The 19,645-nt window shown below is 39.0% G+C and overlaps 2 protein-coding genes across 2 annotated transcripts; both read left to right on the plus strand.

The window, feature by feature from the left end:
• The first annotated feature begins 2,351 nt into the window (after positions 1 to 2,351).
• mblac1 (metallo-beta-lactamase domain containing 1) lies at positions 2,352 to 9,231 on the plus strand. The gene is made up of 2 exons (XM_017427005.3): positions 2,352 to 2,867; positions 5,889 to 9,231. The coding sequence occupies exons 1-2, from the start codon at positions 2,442 to 2,444 to the stop codon at positions 6,126 to 6,128; spliced, it is 666 nt and encodes a 221-aa protein (XP_017282494.1). The 5' UTR covers positions 2,352 to 2,441; the 3' UTR covers positions 6,129 to 9,231.
• A 917-nt stretch (positions 9,232 to 10,148) lies between these two features.
• zgc:172079 (uncharacterized protein LOC563398 homolog) lies at positions 10,149 to 17,824 on the plus strand. The gene is made up of 5 exons (XM_017426988.3): positions 10,149 to 10,495; positions 12,697 to 12,762; positions 14,886 to 15,037; positions 15,174 to 15,360; positions 17,484 to 17,824. The coding sequence occupies exons 1-5, from the start codon at positions 10,304 to 10,306 to the stop codon at positions 17,487 to 17,489; spliced, it is 603 nt and encodes a 200-aa protein (XP_017282477.1). The 5' UTR covers positions 10,149 to 10,303; the 3' UTR covers positions 17,490 to 17,824.
• The last annotated feature ends 1,821 nt before the right edge of the window (positions 17,825 to 19,645 follow it).

A 19,645-nucleotide genomic window follows, 5' to 3' on the forward strand; every position in this document is an offset into this window, starting at 1 on the left:
TGTGGGAGTTCTATCCTGTGGAGGTTTATCTGTGGTTTCCAGCTGATATCCAGCAGTCTGCGCTGACGGCCGATCTCCTCCTCGTACTGGACGATGGTTTTTTCAAACTCTGTGAATATTTCTCCAGCAGCAGCAGTCAGTCGCTCGCTGATAAACTCTCTCAGAGACTGAACTGAAGACATTGTTACTGCAGAGACTCAAATATTCACCTCACACACCCAAACCGACACAGAACCACCACTAACACACACACAGCTAACTATGCTAACGCTGCTAGCGCTGTGTTTACTTTCGGTGGTGAAGCTCCGCCTTTTTTTTAAATAAAGCTTTATTGAAAAACAGAATACAGAACAAAACAATGAGAAACAATGTAACATAACGAAAGTTGCCAGGGGGTTATAAATACAGACGATACTTTATAATAACACTTATTACACAAATACATTAAAGAAAGCACATAAGGTGTAAGCTTTAATAGCTTTAGTATTGGTGGAATTTCTAATAGTCTTCATATATTGTTTGACCTTATTTTAAAAAACGGAAATACTTGTTTTTTTAAAAGTAGGCTATAATGGCATTTGAGAATGTGCCATTTGGCTAAGTATATAATAAGATTAATAATATAAAATTTTATTTTTTTTAGTTACTGGGTAACAAATGAAGTCAAACAAAACATGTTTAAAGCAAAGAGAAAAACCCAGTTCAACAAAAGTAGAAATCAAAATACAAATACTTTTCCAGAATCGAGTAGAGAAAGGGCTAGACCAAAATAAATGAAACACATCTTTCGGGTTTCCTTCACAGAAAGAGCAAATAATATCTGTATTCTCTTTGAAACGCTGTAAAAAAAACTTTCGATGGGTAGAATTTGTGAATAATTTTAAACGATACTTCTTTTGCTTTATTGGTTATCATTTATTTAGTTGGTAAAGTCCAAATCCTTTTCCAGTTGAGGTTATTAATAAAGGTGTTCCAATAAGAAATCACATATGGAGTTGACACAACATCTTTCTGAAATAAAGAGCGTATATGACGGTTGTTATTTCAAGATGAAGAGAAACAAATTTGACCAATTTCAAGTTTAGTCGGGTCAAAAGGTAACAGTGTTGGAACCTGACCTGCTGTATTATTAAATAAAATAACTACTCCAGCAGGGATTGCATTTATTACAATAATGAATTCATTAATGGAAATTATAATGCCATATTTTCTGACAAAATCTTGATTATTCATTAATGACTCATCAAGGTTGAGTAACTGATGAAGTAAAACTATGTTGTGAGTGAGCCAATTAGGGCAAAATAAGGATTTGTTTTTATGTAAGATGTCCTTATTGTTCCAAATGTAACATCTGTGTGGAGAGAAATCATGCTTGTAAATCAATCACCATGTTCTACATCAGAAAGTGTAACTTGCTGTTCTCAGTCATGTCTAGGAACAACTAAAGAACACCTCCTCCTCTTTCTGACATGTTTGTTTATGTTCCTGTTTAGTGTTTCTTTTCAACCTCTTCTCTGCTTCACACTTTGGGTTCTAACTTTATAAATATCTTTTTAATCACATTTGATCATTTTTTCCCAAGATAAACCCTGAAAAATAGGTTTTACTTTGAGTCTTGCTATTTGTGATTTGTTGTTCTGCTGACTGATGGACAAACTTTTTGATAGAACATGTGTCAGACTTAAAGCCCGTAGGACAAATATGATTCTTATTGTTCTTTTATCCGGCCTGCAAGACAATAATTATCACCCACTGCTGAAAGTGAGGCAATGTTGGTTTTTGCCCATGTCTGTGTGTGTGTTAATGGTGTTTGAAAAACATCTCATAAATCATTAGACCGATTTTAATGAAACTTTCAGAAAACCATCATTGGATCATATTCAGAGAGAAGTTGTGGACAGTCAAGGCCTCAGTGGTCATCGGAGCTCTCGGTGCTGTGACCCCCAAACTGGAAGAGTGGCTCCAACAGATCCCAGGAACAACCTCAGAGATCTCTGTCCTGGAGATCACAGTCCTAGGAACAGATGAGATACTGAAGAGAACCCTCAAGCTCCCAGGTCTACTGTAATCTCTGATTTGATGCTATGGTATGGTTTCAATCAGTGTATAATTTTTTTCCCAAAACTGTTTAATTTTGCAAATTATTTGCCGTGTTCTACTGATTAGGTGCGTGGTTGTGCTAATTGTGTGCAGAATTTCAAAAAAGGGGAGCTTTTTGAAAGAAAAACTGCTTAAGCAATCATAAAAAACTGTAAAAAGTTGAATTTCCGTCAGTGGATGGTCTTCAGTAAACTGCAGTACTCTGTTTAGACTGAAGGTGGCGGCATGGCGCCATGTCTGCTCTGAGCTGCCGGAGTGTCACTGTGGCAGCAGCAGCAGCAGAAGAAGAACTGAGAAGGGTATTTTTGCAATATGGGTCATCGTCGGTGTTTTTAGTTGAAATGACGGATCCGGACAGGACTGTGCGTTCTGGTCCGTATCAGAGGGTGTGTCTGTCAGAGACCCAGCTGGACTTCCCGGGCCTCCCGTACTCGGTGTCGGTCCTGAAACCGGGTTTCTGTTCAGCTCATACCGATGGGACGTTCAGGGCAGACGGAACCATCAGCCTCGTAACGGGACCCAAGACTGTCCTGGTGGACACCGGGGGCCCGTGGGACCGGGACTTCCTCCTGCAGTCGTTAGAAGACAGAGGTGTGGGCCCCGGGGACATAGAACTGGTCGTGGGGACTCACGGACATTCGGACCACGTTGGAAACCTGAACCTGTTTCCTTCCGCTTTGATGATCGTGGGACATGATGTCAGTGAAGGGGACACGTACAGACCGAGCCAGCTGGCGGAGGGACAGACCTTCATCGTCGATGAACACGTGAGTATCAGAGGTCCCCTGTAGGCAGGTCCGATCCACCTGTGGTGTCCTCTGGTGTCGGTTCTAAATGTTGAGCCAACAAGGTGGACCAGAATATCGGATCAGACTAGTCATGTGGGTTCTTCACCCCCATCCACACCCCGGGAAGATACCAGGTTAAACCATGAACAATTATTTCTAACCTTTTCCCACCCCACCTTTACTATCCTATACAAATCATGTGGAAAATAAATCTCTTGTGGGAAAAAATTCTAAAAAAAGATTAATTAAACTTAATGCATAAGTGTGCACATCCCTGGTTCCCTCCCAGCCTTCAGTCCATCAGCAGCACCACCTGATGGATTCACCCAGTTATACAATGCTTAAATCGTTTTGCTTGTTAGTTTCTAAATTTTGCAACAACACTACTATAGTTTATAATTGTGTGAATGCTTATGGAGCATTCACACAGTCTTAGCTGGCCTTCTGGTAACTTAGTTTAGTTGTTGTGTGTGTTTTCATGATTTCATTGAGATTATCTTAGCGTATATTTGTCCTTTTTAGTGTCTCATGTTTTAGATATGTTTAGTTTCATGAATTCATTTAGATTATCCTAGCTCATATATATAGATATTGTTGTGTGTGTTTTATGACTCTATTTTTGTGTTCACATGTTGTAAAGCACTCTGAATCCCCTTGTTGCTGTAAAGTGCGATAAAAATTTGACTTAACTTGACTTCTGCTGTTTTAAGGGTTTGTTTTTCTGTCTTTAGGTTGTTCTGCTTTTTGGGATGTTTTCAAGGTTCTTTCACCTATTTTTAAGGGTTGTTCTGCTGTTTAAATGTTTGTTCGAGTGTTTTAAGGATTTGTTCCGCTGTGTTTAAGTTTTTTTTTTTCTGCTGTTTTACTTGTTTGTTCTGCCTCTTATGAGCCTCTTCAGCAACTTTCAGCAATCATTGAACTATTTTTGGCTACAGCTTTAACTGTTCAAAATCAACTTGCATTGGCATTTCAGCGATTAAAACATTTCAGCACAGTTTCAAGCTAAATCATTCAGCAATAAGCATTCACACTGCATTTTTGCAGGAAATCTAATTTGTCTAGTTTTCTAATAAATTTAGCTGATCAGGAAATGGTTTAGTTGTGCAACTGAAAAAAATGCACTTGAACTGAGCACACACACACACACACACACACACACACACAGATAAACCTTTTTGACCTTTTTGTTGTGTTTTTAGACAGATTCTCCTGCCTTGTTGACATGGAACTTAAAAACTAATATAATGACCCGCAGAATATATTTTATAAACTACAAATACTGAAACCTTTTCAGTTACCTAATGCTATTTCTTATATCTGATTGTTTCCAGTAAGAACTGATTATCCTTTGTTGGACGGCCTGCGTAAAAATATCATAAAAATGAATCACCCACTTCCTAATGTACTATATACCACAAATATAAAACAACATAACTCATAAATTACATTCACGTAGGAATACTTCATTGTTTGTAAGACTAAACCTAATAATGATACTGTTAAGACTTGGCTTCAGGTAAGACACCCAAGGTCCTTTCACACAGACACTGTACTGCCTGTCCTTCATCTCACAGTCTGGGATTATAGCCAACATTTTGACCCTCTCTGTTTACCTGAAGTTAATGCTACAGGATGGAATATAGAGGTCGATCAGTATGAGTTTTTCTTCGTCCTTTGCTGATCTTAACAAAGCAGGGCAGCCGATGGTCGATAATCAAAACTGATTGTGTTTTTCTTGTTTTTGGTCAGTATGTCCTTTTATTTAACAAAATATAACAATAATTGCTTAGTCTAAACAAACATATTTTACAACCTTTAGAAGAACTTGTACACTTAAAAAATATATATGTATAGATGAGCATTCTTCCTTTAAAAAAATAAATTGTGGGCTGCCTCGTCGTTTTCCTACTTGTTAAGTGATTAAGTATGGACAGACATGGCGGATTCTGATTTTTTTTTTAAAAATTATTATTAATCAGTCTATTTCTAATGTAACAGATTTGCGCTGTAATTGTTGTGGAAAGCAGGACAGCTCCTGTTTAACGTAACTCAAACATGGGTCTAGTTCAGGTTACTCCGTTGCCACCTTTGCTGCTATAACCACTGTGGAGGAGCCAGAAAGTCCCAACTTAATCATTATCATCAATGACAGCTCCGTCTAAACTTTCTCTTTCACGATTTTATCTGCAATTGCAACATCAATCAATTTTTTACGATTCGAAACGGGCGATAAGACGTTTGCCCGTGTCTGTATTCGTTTGTCTGTTTGTCAGCAGACTCGGTCACGAACAAGTAAACCCTCAGTAAGTAATCACTGAATCTACAACTCATTGCATTTGGACTTGACCCAAGTCAGTATTTCTGTCACAGGTAATTGACCTTAGCCAACACAAAAATAGCTATTGCACAGTCAGTTTTACAGATATGGAGCTAAAATTAGTGTGGTCCAAACGGGGAGTCATCCCTGACACATACTCAGAGTGACAACAGATCTAACAGGATCTCATATCACAAGATCATGCCCAACATCATTTATAATTGACTAAAAAGGATAAGAGTCTGTCCCTTTTCATCAGAAAATGATCTCTGATGGAATGAAAGTTTTAAGCTGTTGTTTTAAGGGACATTCTGTTCTCTGTAATGTTTGAACTTCTACAAGTCATCTTCACCACGTCTACATGCCTAAAGGCACTGAGTTGCTGCCATGTGATCGGATCATTAGCTATTTGTGTTAACAAGCATTTGAACAGGTGGACCTAATAATGTGGCCAGTGAGTGTAGACCTATGTGTATATCCATGTCATCTAAACAAAATAATCTCAATAACATCTTACATTCTGTAGCCTGTTGAACCTTGACTTTAACACTGATGTGGAAGGGAACTTTGTTGCTTCCACAAGCATTTTCTGTTTAAATTTAGCTAATTAGTGAGAATATCAACCCAAACTGAGGCTGGATTTGTAACATCGCTGTTCTCACTCAGTCCCCTCTCCTCCACAGGTATCTGTCCTTCCCACCCCAGGTCACACAGGGCAGGACGTCAGCGTCCAGGTCACGGGGACATCAGCAGGCACCGTGCTCATTGCGGGGGACTTATTTGAGAGCTGGTCAGACGAGGACACGTGGAGGGATCTGAGTATGAACACTACAGTGCAGGAGGTCAGCCGACAGAAAGCGCTTCAGACTGCTGACGTCATCATACCAGGACATGGACTTCCTTTTAGAGTTTTGAGGAACTGATAACCAATAGATGTGAAGGTCCTGGGGGGGGATTACAGCTTAATTACACCGCTCATATAACATTATCATCCCGAGTGAGCTGAACTGGTGCTGTTCCAAAGATAACGAGATGTTCTTCCAGAACAGCACACTTTCACACACAGGAGTGGCCGCCAAAGCTTTTATCTACCCACAATAAAACTGTTACTGTAAAAAGTTCCTCAGTTGCCTTTTTTTTTCTAGGAGTTTTGATTTTCATATACTGTCGCAAAAATCATCATTGATCTCGTTTTAGGGCATAGACCACTGTTGTCATGACAACCAGTATCCAAATCAATAGTATTGTCTGTTTCTTTTTTAAACTAATGCATGCCCTTTATTTTGTTTACATCATTTAAAATTTTTAAAGTAATATAGGTTTTCAGAAAACAAGAATATACATTTCTTTAGTTTTTTTAAATTAAATTATGTAACATATATATACTGAACAATATACTGAACAGAAATATAAACTTAACACTTGTGTTTTTGCTCTCATTTTTCATGAGCTGAGCTAAAACGTCTAAGACTTTTCTCTGTACACCACAGGCTTCTTTCTCTCAATTACTGTTCACAACATTGTGTAAATCTGTCAGAGAGCACTGAGATAACCCATCCACCTCCCAGGTGTGGCACATAAAGATGCTGATTAGACAGCATGATTATTGCATAGGTGTGCCTGAGGCTGGCCACAAGAAAAGGCCGCTCTAAAATAATTACTATTACTATGTTGGGGGGTTAGAAAACCAGTCAGTATCCAGTTTGGCCACAGTTTCCCGCTCACAGTGCAACACACCTCCTCACGTGGGGTTAATCAGGTTGTTGATCGTGGCCTGTGGAATGTTGGTCCACTCCTCTTGGCTGTGCAAAGTTGCTGGGCATCGTCAGGGACTGGAACAGGCTGTTGTACACGCCTGTCCAGAGCATCCCAAACATGCTTAATGGTGGACATGTCCAGTGAGTATGCTGGCCCTGCAAGAACTGGGACGTTGTCAGCTTCCAGGAATTGTGCACAGATCCTTGCAACATGAAGTGATGGTTGTCGATGAATGGTCCAACAATCTCGTTACAGTATGTATAAGAAATACGTGATTAAACCTGCTACTGACTCAAGTCTACATTTATGTTTTTATTTATGTTATATGAAGAAAGTAAGAAGCCAGTACAAGTCTTAATCAACAAAGTCTACAGACACAGATGTCTTAGATAAGTTCAGAGATCTAATTGCATAAGTAACTCCATCCCTTTGACACGAACGATTCTGTCAAGGTGCCAAGTTCCAGGTTGTGACAGAATGATGTCAGAGTGGCAGTACCAGGCAAAAAGGAGAATGGGTTATGACCTAAGGGACCATAAATAAGTTAATAAATCTATAAACCTCAACTGTCACAGAGGTATATAAATTGGAGGAAGTACCTTAGTCAGAGGAATTCTGAAAGGAAAAAAAAAAAAGCAGAAGTTCTGGAGTTCCTATTTGTTCAGTTGCTTTAGTTTTCACCCGATCCATAAATGACACCACAGTGGCTTGCTGCCATTTTCACATATAAAGAGTAATTCTTAGATCTGTAGAAAAACTCCTCCTGACTCTTATAAGTCAGTAAACGGGTCAGGTTCTGAAGTTCAAAGTCCAGACATGGTTCATTCGTGTTTTATTCACATCTTCAGTGAGTGGAGATCTTCGGTCTTGGAAGGTTTCAGTTGCTTCGCTTGATTTGAACCTTTTCAGCGGTGCTTCTACACAAGTTTGATCACATGACTACAAGTAACTCATGATGGCATCTGTGTCTGTGTCCAAGTGGTGATGGTCTCTGCTTTCCATAGAGTCACATGTCTTTCATCCACTTCAATCTATGTTCCTGACCACTTCAGGGTCAGCTGGAAACAGAATGGATCACAAACATTTGAAGAAAGGCAGGCTGACAGGCTGCTGACATCAGGAATCTTTGTTTCTTCTTTTTCCAGCCAAAAAAACCTTTTAATATTTTGGTACCTGAACTTAAAACTTTGACTGGTCTGCATGTTTTTGTGCAATCATGGTTAGTTATGAGGAACTTTTCACGCAACTGAGAATGTTGTTTGCAGGAGATGGTTCAACAGAATGGGACCTCTTCTGTAGTAATGAGGCTGGAGCTCTTCTGTAGTAATGAGGCTGGAGCTTCGGTCTTTCAGGTCAGACACTAAACGTTCTGGAGACTAGTTGGTGACTCAAAACTTGCAGAAAAACTGTGAGAAAATACGTCAGTTTTCTGTAGTAATCTCACTGAATCCTGAGTGTTTGCAACCAAGTGACCAGCGAGCTGCGTGGCTGCGTTTTGAGCATCCGGTTTTTGAAAACCACAGCCTATTGTCATGTACACTGCTTGGAAAACTGCATTCTAGGCCGTGCACGTTTATTTTCTTGCCCGCCCCCACCTACACAGTAGCCCACCTTGGCAACCGCCTCCAAATTTATGATTTGATCTGCTGGGGTACACTTTAGAAGTGAAGACAGGCAGAGTTGGATCGGTTTTAATATTTATCACCAGCGTGCATTTTAGAGTTGGACGTTTGCCGCGGATGTTTTCAAAAGAGACAGAGCTTTTTGTGTTGCTGATCCCAGATTATTCAAAAAAGGTTAAAAAACAAAAACAGCTGGACTTCTATTCTGTAGATGAAGACGTTACACTTCTCCTTTCATGAGAAGTGTAACATCTTCATCTACAGAATAGAAGTCCAGTTGTTTTTGTTTTTAACATTTTTTTGATGTACCATGTCCTGGATGACTGAGAATCTACACCAGCATAGATCCTAGATTATGCAACAATCTTCATATTAGACGAGCTCCTTCAATGTCCACTGTTAAAATTTATCCAAAAATGTATTTTTATTCCTAGGCTTTTGGCTCAGCCTGAGACTTGTTCTTGTATTTACTTCTGCTTTAATGTCTTTTCTGATGTTATCATTGTTTAAACTGTTTTTTTTATTGTTCTTATTCTTTGTTTGATGCTTTAAATATTCATTGATTTTATATGTACAGCACTTTGTTGCAGCTGTGGTTGTTTTTTAAAGTGCTTTACAAATAAAGTAGTAGTAGTTTTCTATTGGAGGAGAGCTCCCAGTGTCAAAATACAACTCTGGTGTTCTTGAGATGGGTTGGGGACGCCTATGGAAAAATTCATGCAGGTTCACGACAGCTTGGAGACACCCTTCATGAAAACTTTGACTGTTTTGGACATGTTCAGAACTCAAGCAACAGGACTGTGAGCCTCTGAGACTCACACAAGGAAGTTGAGAACTGCAACAGACACAAGAAATCTGGGAGACTCCCTCGTGAATTTGCCAACTAGCTGCAGCCCAGTGAGATCCCACCTTTAGCTAACCTCCAACACAGAGATAAGAGCAGTGACTAGATGGAAAAAATGACGAACTGATCAACTGATTTGGATCTGGGAGTTGCTCTCATGTATTAGAGAACTACTAATGGTGTGCAAGTGTGGTTAAAGTCCACCTGGCGATAAGATAAATGGTGAATCTGCACGGGCCTGTTGCTTAGGACCCTTTTATCAGTGTTCCATTACTCTGGTAACAGATAGAGGAGGTCTGACTCAGCCACTTTAAGATCACAGATCAGCAGATTATGAGTATGTTTGTAAAAAAAAACAAACAAATGAACTAAACCTGTTTGATTAAAAAAATAAAAACAGGATTCTGCTGATTGTTCTTGAAGTCATGTAAACATTCACCCCAAATGCTACTGCTATTGTTGGTTTAAATAGATCTGAAAAGTATGTGTGGGTTTATTTACTTTGGATAGCTGTTGTACCTGTTGTACAGCTAAAAGCAAATGTATAAAACAGGCATTTAGACGAGTTAAACGTATTTTATTCCATGAAATCTACACAAGCAGAAGAGTTCAGGCCATAACTCAGGTGATGCGTAAACTGTATAACCTTATCAGGGATCGCTCCACCCTGAACCACCCTCCCTCTAAGTCATTACTACATATTTAAACCGATCTTCTTTTTCATCTTTGACAGCAGATGAATGAAGCTGAGCTCACTGTTCCACAGCTAAGACTCCAAGTGTTGGCGAGAAAACCATCTGGCTGTTTGTGTTTGTGAAGAGAACCTTTGCTTATTTGAAGATTTTTGAAGTTTGAAACCTGAGAAGCCAGCATCATGTGTACAGGAGCGTGCTCGAAGTTTATTGCTATCCCCCTCTATGTCCTGGCTCTGGTGTCAATCATCTGTAACATCATGCTCTTCTTCCCTAATTTTGACACAAAGTATGCAACAGAAGACAAGAAAGAGACGCCACGGATCACAGAGGAGGTCAAATATATGGGAGGTTTTATAGGAGGTGGAATCATGGTGAGTAGATTTATTTAACCTTCTTCAACACAAACAGGAGGAATAGAATAAAATGTTCGAACCGTCAAACTTTCATCCATTAACGTTCTTTTAGAAGGAAGGAAAAAAACCAAACATTTTGTGAGCTTTCAAAAGTGGAATTTTTTTTTAAATTCCAGTTTTGGTAAATTTGTGTGGACTTAAAATGTGAAGCTTTTCAGAAACGATGACATATCAGCCTCACCTGTGCTTCTCCACAATCCCAATTTGCCCCAGAAACCAAAACAATGAAGCCATTTTCACAAGTTTTTATTTGGCCTTATCAACATGGGATCAGTACTAGTGAACACGTAAAAGTTAATTTTTTTTAATATTCTTATTCTTTCAGGCTTGTGCCCACATGGAAACAGTGCTTTGGGAGCCTCTAAACAGTGTTTTAAAAAAATTGGTTCCAGAGTGAAAAAAATAAATCTCAAAACCCCACGGTTACGTTCTCGTGTGGACAGCCTGAACAGAACCTTTTGAAAGCTATATCGTCACAGTCTCACCTGTGACCTAACCTACGACCTCAAGCGTAGACACACTGACAGTAACTATAATAATAGGTTACATGAATGCGCGTGTGCTGCTAGTTTCTCAACTACAGTAAACCTTCATGTCCTGTATTTCTTCAGTGAACCCACAAGGCTGATGAACAATAACAGCAAAGCAAAACACCTTATTATTACACCAAATGATCTAAAGCCCAAAAGGGTTTCATCACTTTACTGAACTATCAAAATTACAGAAAACAAATATCACAGCAAAAAAAAAAGTGCAATGTGTATCAAGTGTACATTAAAAAATATGAGAAATGGGAATGGTTTTAAAAGACTGACCCTTGTGTTTAAAGAATTCACTGAAAGGAGAAGCGGGTAAAGAAAATGAATGGATGGATGTATTTTTGGTGTCAGAGTTACAACGCCACATAGAGGCCTAACATAGTTACTACAGAATTTTGGGTCATCTTCTGCGGTTCTGTGCAGATGAAAACATTTCTGCAAAAAGCGACGTAAATGGAGGGGGAAAATACTATCAGACATAGTGAAGAGCTACGAAAGATCAAACGCCTTCCTCTAGTTTTAAATCGACTTAGAGCCACATTCTTCTTTTCTTTACCTCCGCCAAGGAGGTTGTGCTTTTGGTAGAATTGGTTGGTTTGTTTGTTTGTCCATCTGTTAGCAAGATTTCTTAAAAACCAATAAATGGGTTTAGATGAAATTTCTACCAAATGTTGGGGTTGTCACAAGAAACAAATGATTAAATTTTCGTGGTGACCCCATGGCCTCGGCAGAGGTTTGCGCTCTCTGAGTGCTTCTAAATGTTGTAGGAATAAGTTTGTCAATCAGTTACTGTCTGTTTAAAATAAGTCAAAAGGAAATTTAGCATTTGATGTTTGTTTATTTTTTTGCTCTACCAATACCCAAACTGAACCATGATGCACGCATATTATTACAACCCTAATAGTTTAAAAGACGTCTTTAACTTGTAGCACTGTAGCCATTAAAAGGTTTCAAACTGAGTCTTTCATAGACTTCGTCAACACCAGGTGTGTATTTAGTGGATTAATACAACAACAGTGCTTGGAAGTAACACTCTAATAACAATGTTTTTTATCATTCTAATTATTCCCAAGAATTACATATAACTTGATTTTGTTTATATTTATATATATTTATATATATATATATATATATATTGTTCATTGATGTATATGTATGTATGTATATATATATTTACTTATGTGTATATGTATATGTGTATATGTGCATTGCTATTTATTATAGGTGAATAGTGTTTTTTGTTTTTTTTTCATCTCAATCTTTCTGTATTGAGCTGCAGTAATGTGCAAATTTCCCCATTGTGGGATCAATAAAGTTTATCTTATCTTATCTTAGCTTATAAATAAAGAAAACTTTAACCAAGTGTGTTTTGGCATAATGCCAGTTAATTGTATGAAGTGAAGATACAAGTCAGGATGTGAATTGTGGAGATGATTCTGTCTCTGGATTTCATCTTTACAAAAGTACAGCACTAAAAATCTTCAGCAGGTAGAGCTTTGCTAACTTTTTTGTCCTGTATTTAATGTTTTTATAATAAGAGTTGTATTTGCACATTTATATCTCTACAGATAATACACCTTATATCTGTCATGTGTCTGTGCTTTTTGTTTTTGCCAATAGGTTCTGATTCCTGCCATTCACATCCATCTGACCAGTGCCAAAAAGTGCTGTGCCAATCGCTGCGGGGTGAGTGTGGACACCTTATAGCAGGGGTAGGCAATCCTGGTTCCCGAGGGTCACTATCCTGCATGTTTTACTTGTTTCTCTGCTCCAACACACCTGATTTGAATCAATGGGTGATTAACAGGCTTCTACAGAACATGAAGAGGTAATTTAACCTCTGAATCAGGTGTGTTGGAGCAGGGAAACAAGGAAAACATGCAGGATAGTGGCCCCCCAGGACCAGGATTGCCCACCCCTGCCTTATAGTTATTACTGATAAAATTGTGGTTGTTGCACTGACTACAGTTGGGTCAACCTGTAGTCATGCTTCCTTCCTGCCATTAATGTCACAGTCAGAACCACTGCAACAATCTAAATGCTGAATGGGTTAAAAAAATCTTGAAATTATAAATGTGAAGAATATTATTCAGATGCTGTTCCAATGCCCCAAATTCAAGTTATGTTTAAAAGTAGTTTTATTTTATTATTTTTTTTGTTTCTTGAGAATCGAGGCAAAATAAGAATCACAAGGTGGTGTCGTCGTGAGATTCTGGGCTCAGCACAGAAACACGGGTACAAAAACTCCATCTAATGATCTGTGTTGACAGATTACATATTCATGTTAACATATTTGTGTTAATAGACGCTAAAACAATGATGTAAAAAATATCGGTTTCAATTACAGTCGCCTCACACATTTCTTCTGATGGCTGTTGGTCAAATGGTCAAAGGTGAACAAGAAAAGGAATGCCATGTAGCCCTGTCTGGTGCCAGATCTTATCTGGAGCCTAAGACACTTGATGCATTTTGGGATAACAGAGTTAGGCAGGTCATAGATTAGTCTGCTTTCTCTGTGCCTTACTGGATGAGTTCTATCTTGTGGCTTTTATTCTGGTTGTGGAACAGTGGATCAGATCTTTACCCTTGCAGAATTGCTTAGGGGGCCATAGGAGTTTGACTCTTCATTCTGCATTTGTTTTGTGAGTTTGTAAAAGGCCTATGACCGTCTTCCCCAAGAAATTCTGTGGGGTCGCTGTGTTGCTACTAAGGGCTATCTGGTCTCTGTAGAAATAAAGCAGGAGCTGTGACTGAATCCTCGGCACAAAGTTGAGCTCGTTCTCAGTGCAGGTTGGACTCCGCCAGGGCTTCCCCTTGTCTCTGAACCTGTCTGTGGTGTTCCTAAACAGGATCTTAAGAAATGATCTTGAAGAGGACAGTCTCAGGTTTGGGAACCTCACGGTCTCAGCTCTACTTTCTTCAGATGATGTGGTTCTGTTGGTGTGTTCAGGCCATGATCTTTAGCGTCTACTGAGGCGGTTCACAGCTGTGTGAAGCAGCTGGCATGAGAGTCGGAGAGAGCTCCTTTAAGTTGGTTATGGTTCTCAACCAAAAAAAAAAAGTGTAATGCTTTCTAGAGTTTGGGAATGAGTCTCTACCTCAAGAAAAAGAGTTCAACTATCTGGAAGTTTTGTTCCTGAGTAATGGTAGGATGGAGCGAGAGATGGGTCAGAGTCTCATCAGCAGTATTGAGAGTTGCTCTGGTCTGTTGTGGTAAAGAAGCTGCACTGAAACACAAAGATCTTGATTTACTGAGCCGTCTACATTCCGGCTGAAATGAGATTCCTCCATAGGGTGGCTGGGCTCAGCCCTAAAGACAGGGCGAGGAGCTCCATCATCCAGGAGAGCTCAGAGTAGAGTTGCTGCTCCACCACATCAAAAGGAGGCAGCTGAGGTAGTTTGGGCATCTGATTAGGAGCCTCCCTCTGAAACACCCCTGTAAGAACACCTTGAGAACCCCCAGAAGGAGCTGTAGAGTGTTGATGGAGAGAGGGAAGTCTGGGTTCCCCCAGCCTTTTTGGGCAGCTTGTGATGGTGGGTACAAGTGCTGTCACCTCACAGCAGCAAAATTTCTGGTTCCCTTGTCAGCCACACTCTCCTGTGTCAGTACAATACTGTAAGTGTTCCTGGGTTTGGTTTTCTGGTTTACCTCTATAGTTGAAAGTGTGATCCCCTCAGAACCATGTTCCTCCCACTAATCTACAGCACTAGTGTAAATCTGGTGCTGTCAGCCTCATTTTCTCTGTCATGTTGTGACATTTTTCGGACCCTGGCCTCTGTAAGGTAAAAGTTCTTTTTCCTCCGTGCAGATGTTCCTGTCCATAGGGTTTGCAGCAGCTGGTGTGGTGGGGGCTATTTATAGTTTGAGTGCGGCCTCTCTTGGTCTTGCTAACGGGCCAACGTGCCAGTGGAGCAATAACGACAACACCAACCCACAGTGGGGAACACCCTTTGCTAACAGGTGTGTATTTTTATTTGAAACTATGATAAACACCATTTCTGACTCAAATCATACCTTGAACTATTTTGCTGTACTAATTTTCCTGTTTTTTTAACAATTAATACGACTTCTTTTTGTTTTTTATAATCATTTGTAGTTCTGGGAGCTACCTGAAAGACAAAGACATGTGGAAGTGGTGTCTTCTTCCAGAGAATGTAGTTGAATTCAACTTAGGGCTGTTCTCCACTCTGCTGGTGGCTGCCTGCCTGGAGCTTGTCCTCTGTCTTATCCAGATGGTGAATGGGCTTTTTGGCTGTATCTGTGGCACCTGCTCTGGAAACGAGGTGAGCAAACGGCAAGATTAATTGGGGGGGGAGCTTAGCCCAGGGAGATCATTCTTCAATCGGAGGACTGGGGGATCGATCCTCAGCTCCTGGAGCCTGCAGAAGTGTACCCCCCACCACCCCTGATACACTTATTGGTGTTAGAGTTGGGGGAATCTGGGTGATGAAGTAAAATTACACTTGAAATGATCATATACATAACTGACCATGATTATATATTTTTTGCAAATGATGCAAATAACCAACAAAATGGAGAACCTTGTATTCATACCCATTGGTCTAAACTTTCCCCAACATTTATACTGCTGAGATGGTGCATCTAAAACAGACTCATTTACAACATCAACATGAACTTAAAGCATATGTTTGACACTAACTGATGCATTTGGCTGATTGGTCCTTCAATCAAACTAACAGACCAATGTGTGCAGCTTAAGTCTGTGCATATCAGCGTTTTTAATTTAATTTTTAATTTAATTTCCCTTTGGGATTAATAAAGTATTTTTGAATTGAATTTGAATTGAATTGTTTGTTCCCTCTCAAAGGGGAACACGACTACAGTTCAGTCCAGTCTTGTACAGATTTTTGTAGTACTTGTAAGCAGTGGCGGCTGGTGGTGATATTTGTAGGGTGGGGTAACAGATATGTAATAAAACACTGCAGTTCGGATTCCAACAATGGAAGCATCAAATTTGAAATGAAGAAAACCTGCTATAAATTCACATTATGGCATTTTTCAGCACAAAGACAACCTTAAAACAAATCAGCAAAAACCAAGCTTACACAGAGCCTCTGTCAGTTGTCCAATTCCTGCATTAAGGGTTTCAACTATAATTACTTCAGATGACTTTTTCCCAGTCAAACAGCTTTAATAAAACTTCACCACACTCCTTGACACAATTACTAATCACACAGATAAAATAAAATCAAACAAGACATGGAATATTGGAAAGTGCAGTTCTTTTAATGAAGCCTACCTTTATTAAATAGAAATATCTTGCTCGCCATCGTACTCAGTCTGCGCCAAACCACGCCCACGTACAATCGCATTCGAGACTCTGGGGTTTTCTCAAGACTATTTGGCACCAGTTTTGTTGTAAATTTCACAAAATATGGTGCACTATTTTTTTGTGTTTATTAGGTATTGTAACATTTTTATTGTAAACACCAGGGAGGGCTTAGCCCTACAAGCCCATTTATACCAGCCGTCCCTGCTTGTAAGTACTGAAATGTAGCTATAGTTAGTAAATTTAGTTAATGAACCAGCATAGGAGCATGTGATGTGGTTAAATGAGACACAGAGTCAGGAATATAAGTTTTTTTTGTTGCCAGATTTAGTAATAAAACAAGATAATGAAACAAATTTCCCAAACAAAAATATTGTTCTGAAACAAAACATAAGCAATTAGGACTGTACAAATTAATAAATGAGGTCACTAACAAGTTCTTTCTTGGCTCTCAGCTCGATTTCACATGTGCCCTTGTAACCTGTAGTCTGTATCAATATCTGCAAAACCAGGACAGTGAAATCCTATTTTTATACTCATCAAGGTCACTTAAAGAGGAGTACATTTTATATCAACAAATTATACACAGTCCCAAAAAACAGAGGTAATAAACTGAGTCAACTCCAAAGTGCAAAGAAACAAAGTGTCCAAAAAAGGGATAAGTTCAAAAATATGGAGCTAAATTGGGTCCATAAAGTTTGTTCAAAAAAATTTTAATCTGAAAAATTATTTTGAAACCGGAATTTTTTTTTTTTTTTTAAACTGACCGTTTAATGACCGTTCAGACTGAGGTCACTTTAAAAAACACTGAATATGTATCTGATTCAGTACCATATATAAAAGTGACCTGGGTCAAATTTTGGGGGGAAAAAATCTGATTTGTCACGTTCAGAATGTCATGAAATAAAATCAGATATGGATCGCATATGAGCAAAAAAAATCAGATTTGAGTCACTTGTGAACGTACCCTACACTTTAATGATCACAGAGGGAAATTCAAAATTGTTTTGGTTCCTGTTGTCTGACTGACAGACAGATAGATGGAAGTTTTATTTGTTTAAATTCTATCCCACATATATTAACCAATCATTGTTTCTTTTGTTTGTTTGTTTTCAGCAATGAGTGAAACCAGACCTCCAACACACCACGGCTTCTTGACAACGAGCTAACAGGGATCCTCATGCCTTTAAGTTAGGTTTTAATTTTTTTCCAGCAGACATTAGAGGTCACACTGACCAAGTCTGCTCCTCAAGTTTTCTTTTAGCATTTTTATTATCAGTTTGTCAAGAGGATTGACTGGGATTATTGTTGATTATTTTCTTCACAGTTTTATTCCACAACCTGCAGATCAGAGTATAAATAGAAGCATTGATGTGCAGAATAGGATGCAGGCTGAAGTTCAGTTCATCGATCTGTAAAGTTGTTTAAAACATTTTGTAATAAACTTTGAACACTGATGTCATGTCACTGAGTATTATTTCTAATGAAAACTGCAGCTGACCTCATTCTACACTTGAAAGTTTTTCTGTTGTTTGGGTTTGGTCGACATGATGTCATCTTCTTTACTGCCATTAGTTTTGTATTTCACTGGATATACTGAGCTAATTTGAAATGACTTGTTGAATCAAATAACATGTATTTGACCCAGTTTAATTAATATAAGTTTTGTTCATACAAGATTCTTTTTTTTCTACTGGAATATTTAAGTCATATCATGTATTATACTCTGCATTATGTGACAGCATCACCGACTGAACTTTGAAATCTTTGTAATAAGCCCCAACATCTTTTACATTGTCTAATAAAAAAAAATCACAGTCAAGTTTTACAGCCAACAGTCAAAAAAAGAATCTGATCTATTTATTTATATAACAAGTTAAAAACAGTCATTTACAGTGGAATACTTTCCCAACTCCTTGCGTGCACACACACATGTGGAAAAACACTCAGCACCATTCAGACCAATAAATGTTAAATGGACTGTATTTATATTGCACTTTTCTAACCAACCGAGCTACTTAAAGTGCACTTAAACTCTTATCCATCCATAAAGCACTCTACTACATCCTTACATAGCTAACCTGCATAAATCCTTCTATAGAGTCTAATCAGAGCTTTACATCACATTCATACCCTGATGGGGCAGATCAGAGGCAATTAGGGGTTCAGTGTCTTGCCCAGCAACATTTTGACATCTGGCCTGCTGGTGGAATCAAACCTTTGACATTCTCGTTAGAAGACAACTGCTCTAACCACTGAGCTTATCAAGGAAAACTACAAAGATAAATGTAGTTAACTGCGTGTTTCAGGGTATGGGCTCAGTTAGCAGTAAACTATGGTATACCATGTTCATGGATGTAAAAAACGTGATGTATAAGGTTTATAACTGCATACATCCTTTGGTTTTGTGTATCTTTAACTGTCTTCGGGCCCCGCTTAGGGCCCCCAAATGTCTAGGGCCGTCCCTGATGACTACTTTAGATTGTTAAAAATGGTGAGAAAGATTTTTTTTAACAAACAGACCTTTGGGGGGCTGCGGTCGCTCGGTGGTCAGTGTCGTGGCCTTGTAATCCTGAGGCTGCAGGTTTGAGCCCAGGTTGTGGCAGAAAGGGCGTCCGCTGTAAAATAATTGCCAAATCTGTCATGTGAGTTTGCCCGCTGTGGTGACCCCTGCAGAAGGGAGTGGCTGAAAGCACAACTAAAAGGTTTGTTTTAGTCTGTTTGCAGTGGGGTTGGCTGTATAAGTGAACAATAATTTACTGAGCTTCACAGTCGAGTCACACTTTTTCTGTAGCTACATTGCAGGCTCAACAGAGACAAAAGAAAAAAAAAACATGCACACTTTCACACACTCAGGTTCAGTTTAAAATGTCTAATCAAACAAACACACACGCACGCAGTTTAAGATGTATAACTAAACAGAGATTTTTGATTTTATTGAGGGGAAACCAGAGTGAAAAAAATACTACAAAAAAACAAAGTGTAGATCTCAGTTGCAGCCACACAGACCAATACAAGGAGCTTCCACATGTCCCGATGTTAGGCTGGTTCTTTTTAAAGAAAATTAAAGACCTAGCATTCCTTGAAAGAATGCATATTGCCTGCAGCCTTTCAACTAAAATATTATGCCTGATCTGTCAGCGATGAGACTTTGTGTTGGGAATGAGGCTTCGCTACTACCACACCAAATTTAAGCTCAATATCTGTAAAATTGACAGTTAGAGCCATTTTTCATCAGCTAAGGTTAATTAGCTGTGGCTGCCATGTGAATTGGGTTG

Source organism: Kryptolebias marmoratus, linkage group LG7 (genome assembly GCF_001649575.2).
Source record: "Kryptolebias marmoratus isolate JLee-2015 linkage group LG7, ASM164957v2, whole genome shotgun sequence".
Classification (NCBI taxonomy): domain Eukaryota; kingdom Metazoa; phylum Chordata; class Actinopteri; order Cyprinodontiformes; family Rivulidae; genus Kryptolebias; species Kryptolebias marmoratus.

Bases quoted from the DNA above. Each gene is read 5' to 3' on its own strand.
- zgc:172079 (XM_017426988.3), top strand. From the start codon at position 10,304: ATGTGTACAGGAGCGTGCTCGAAGTTTATTGCTATCCCCCTCTATGTC. The intron at 12,763-14,885 runs GTGAGTGTGGAC...TCCTCCGTGCAG, and splicing joins GCTGTGCCAATCGCTGCGGG to ATGTTCCTGTCCATAGGGTT. The intron at 15,038-15,173 runs GTGTGTATTTTT...AATCATTTGTAG, and splicing joins GGAACACCCTTTGCTAACAG to TTCTGGGAGCTACCTGAAAG.
- mblac1 (XM_017427005.3), top strand. From the start codon at position 2,442: ATGACGGATCCGGACAGGACTGTGCGTTCTGGTCCGTATCAGAGGGTG. The intron at 2,868-5,888 runs GTGAGTATCAGA...TCTCCTCCACAG, and splicing joins CCTTCATCGTCGATGAACAC to GTATCTGTCCTTCCCACCCC.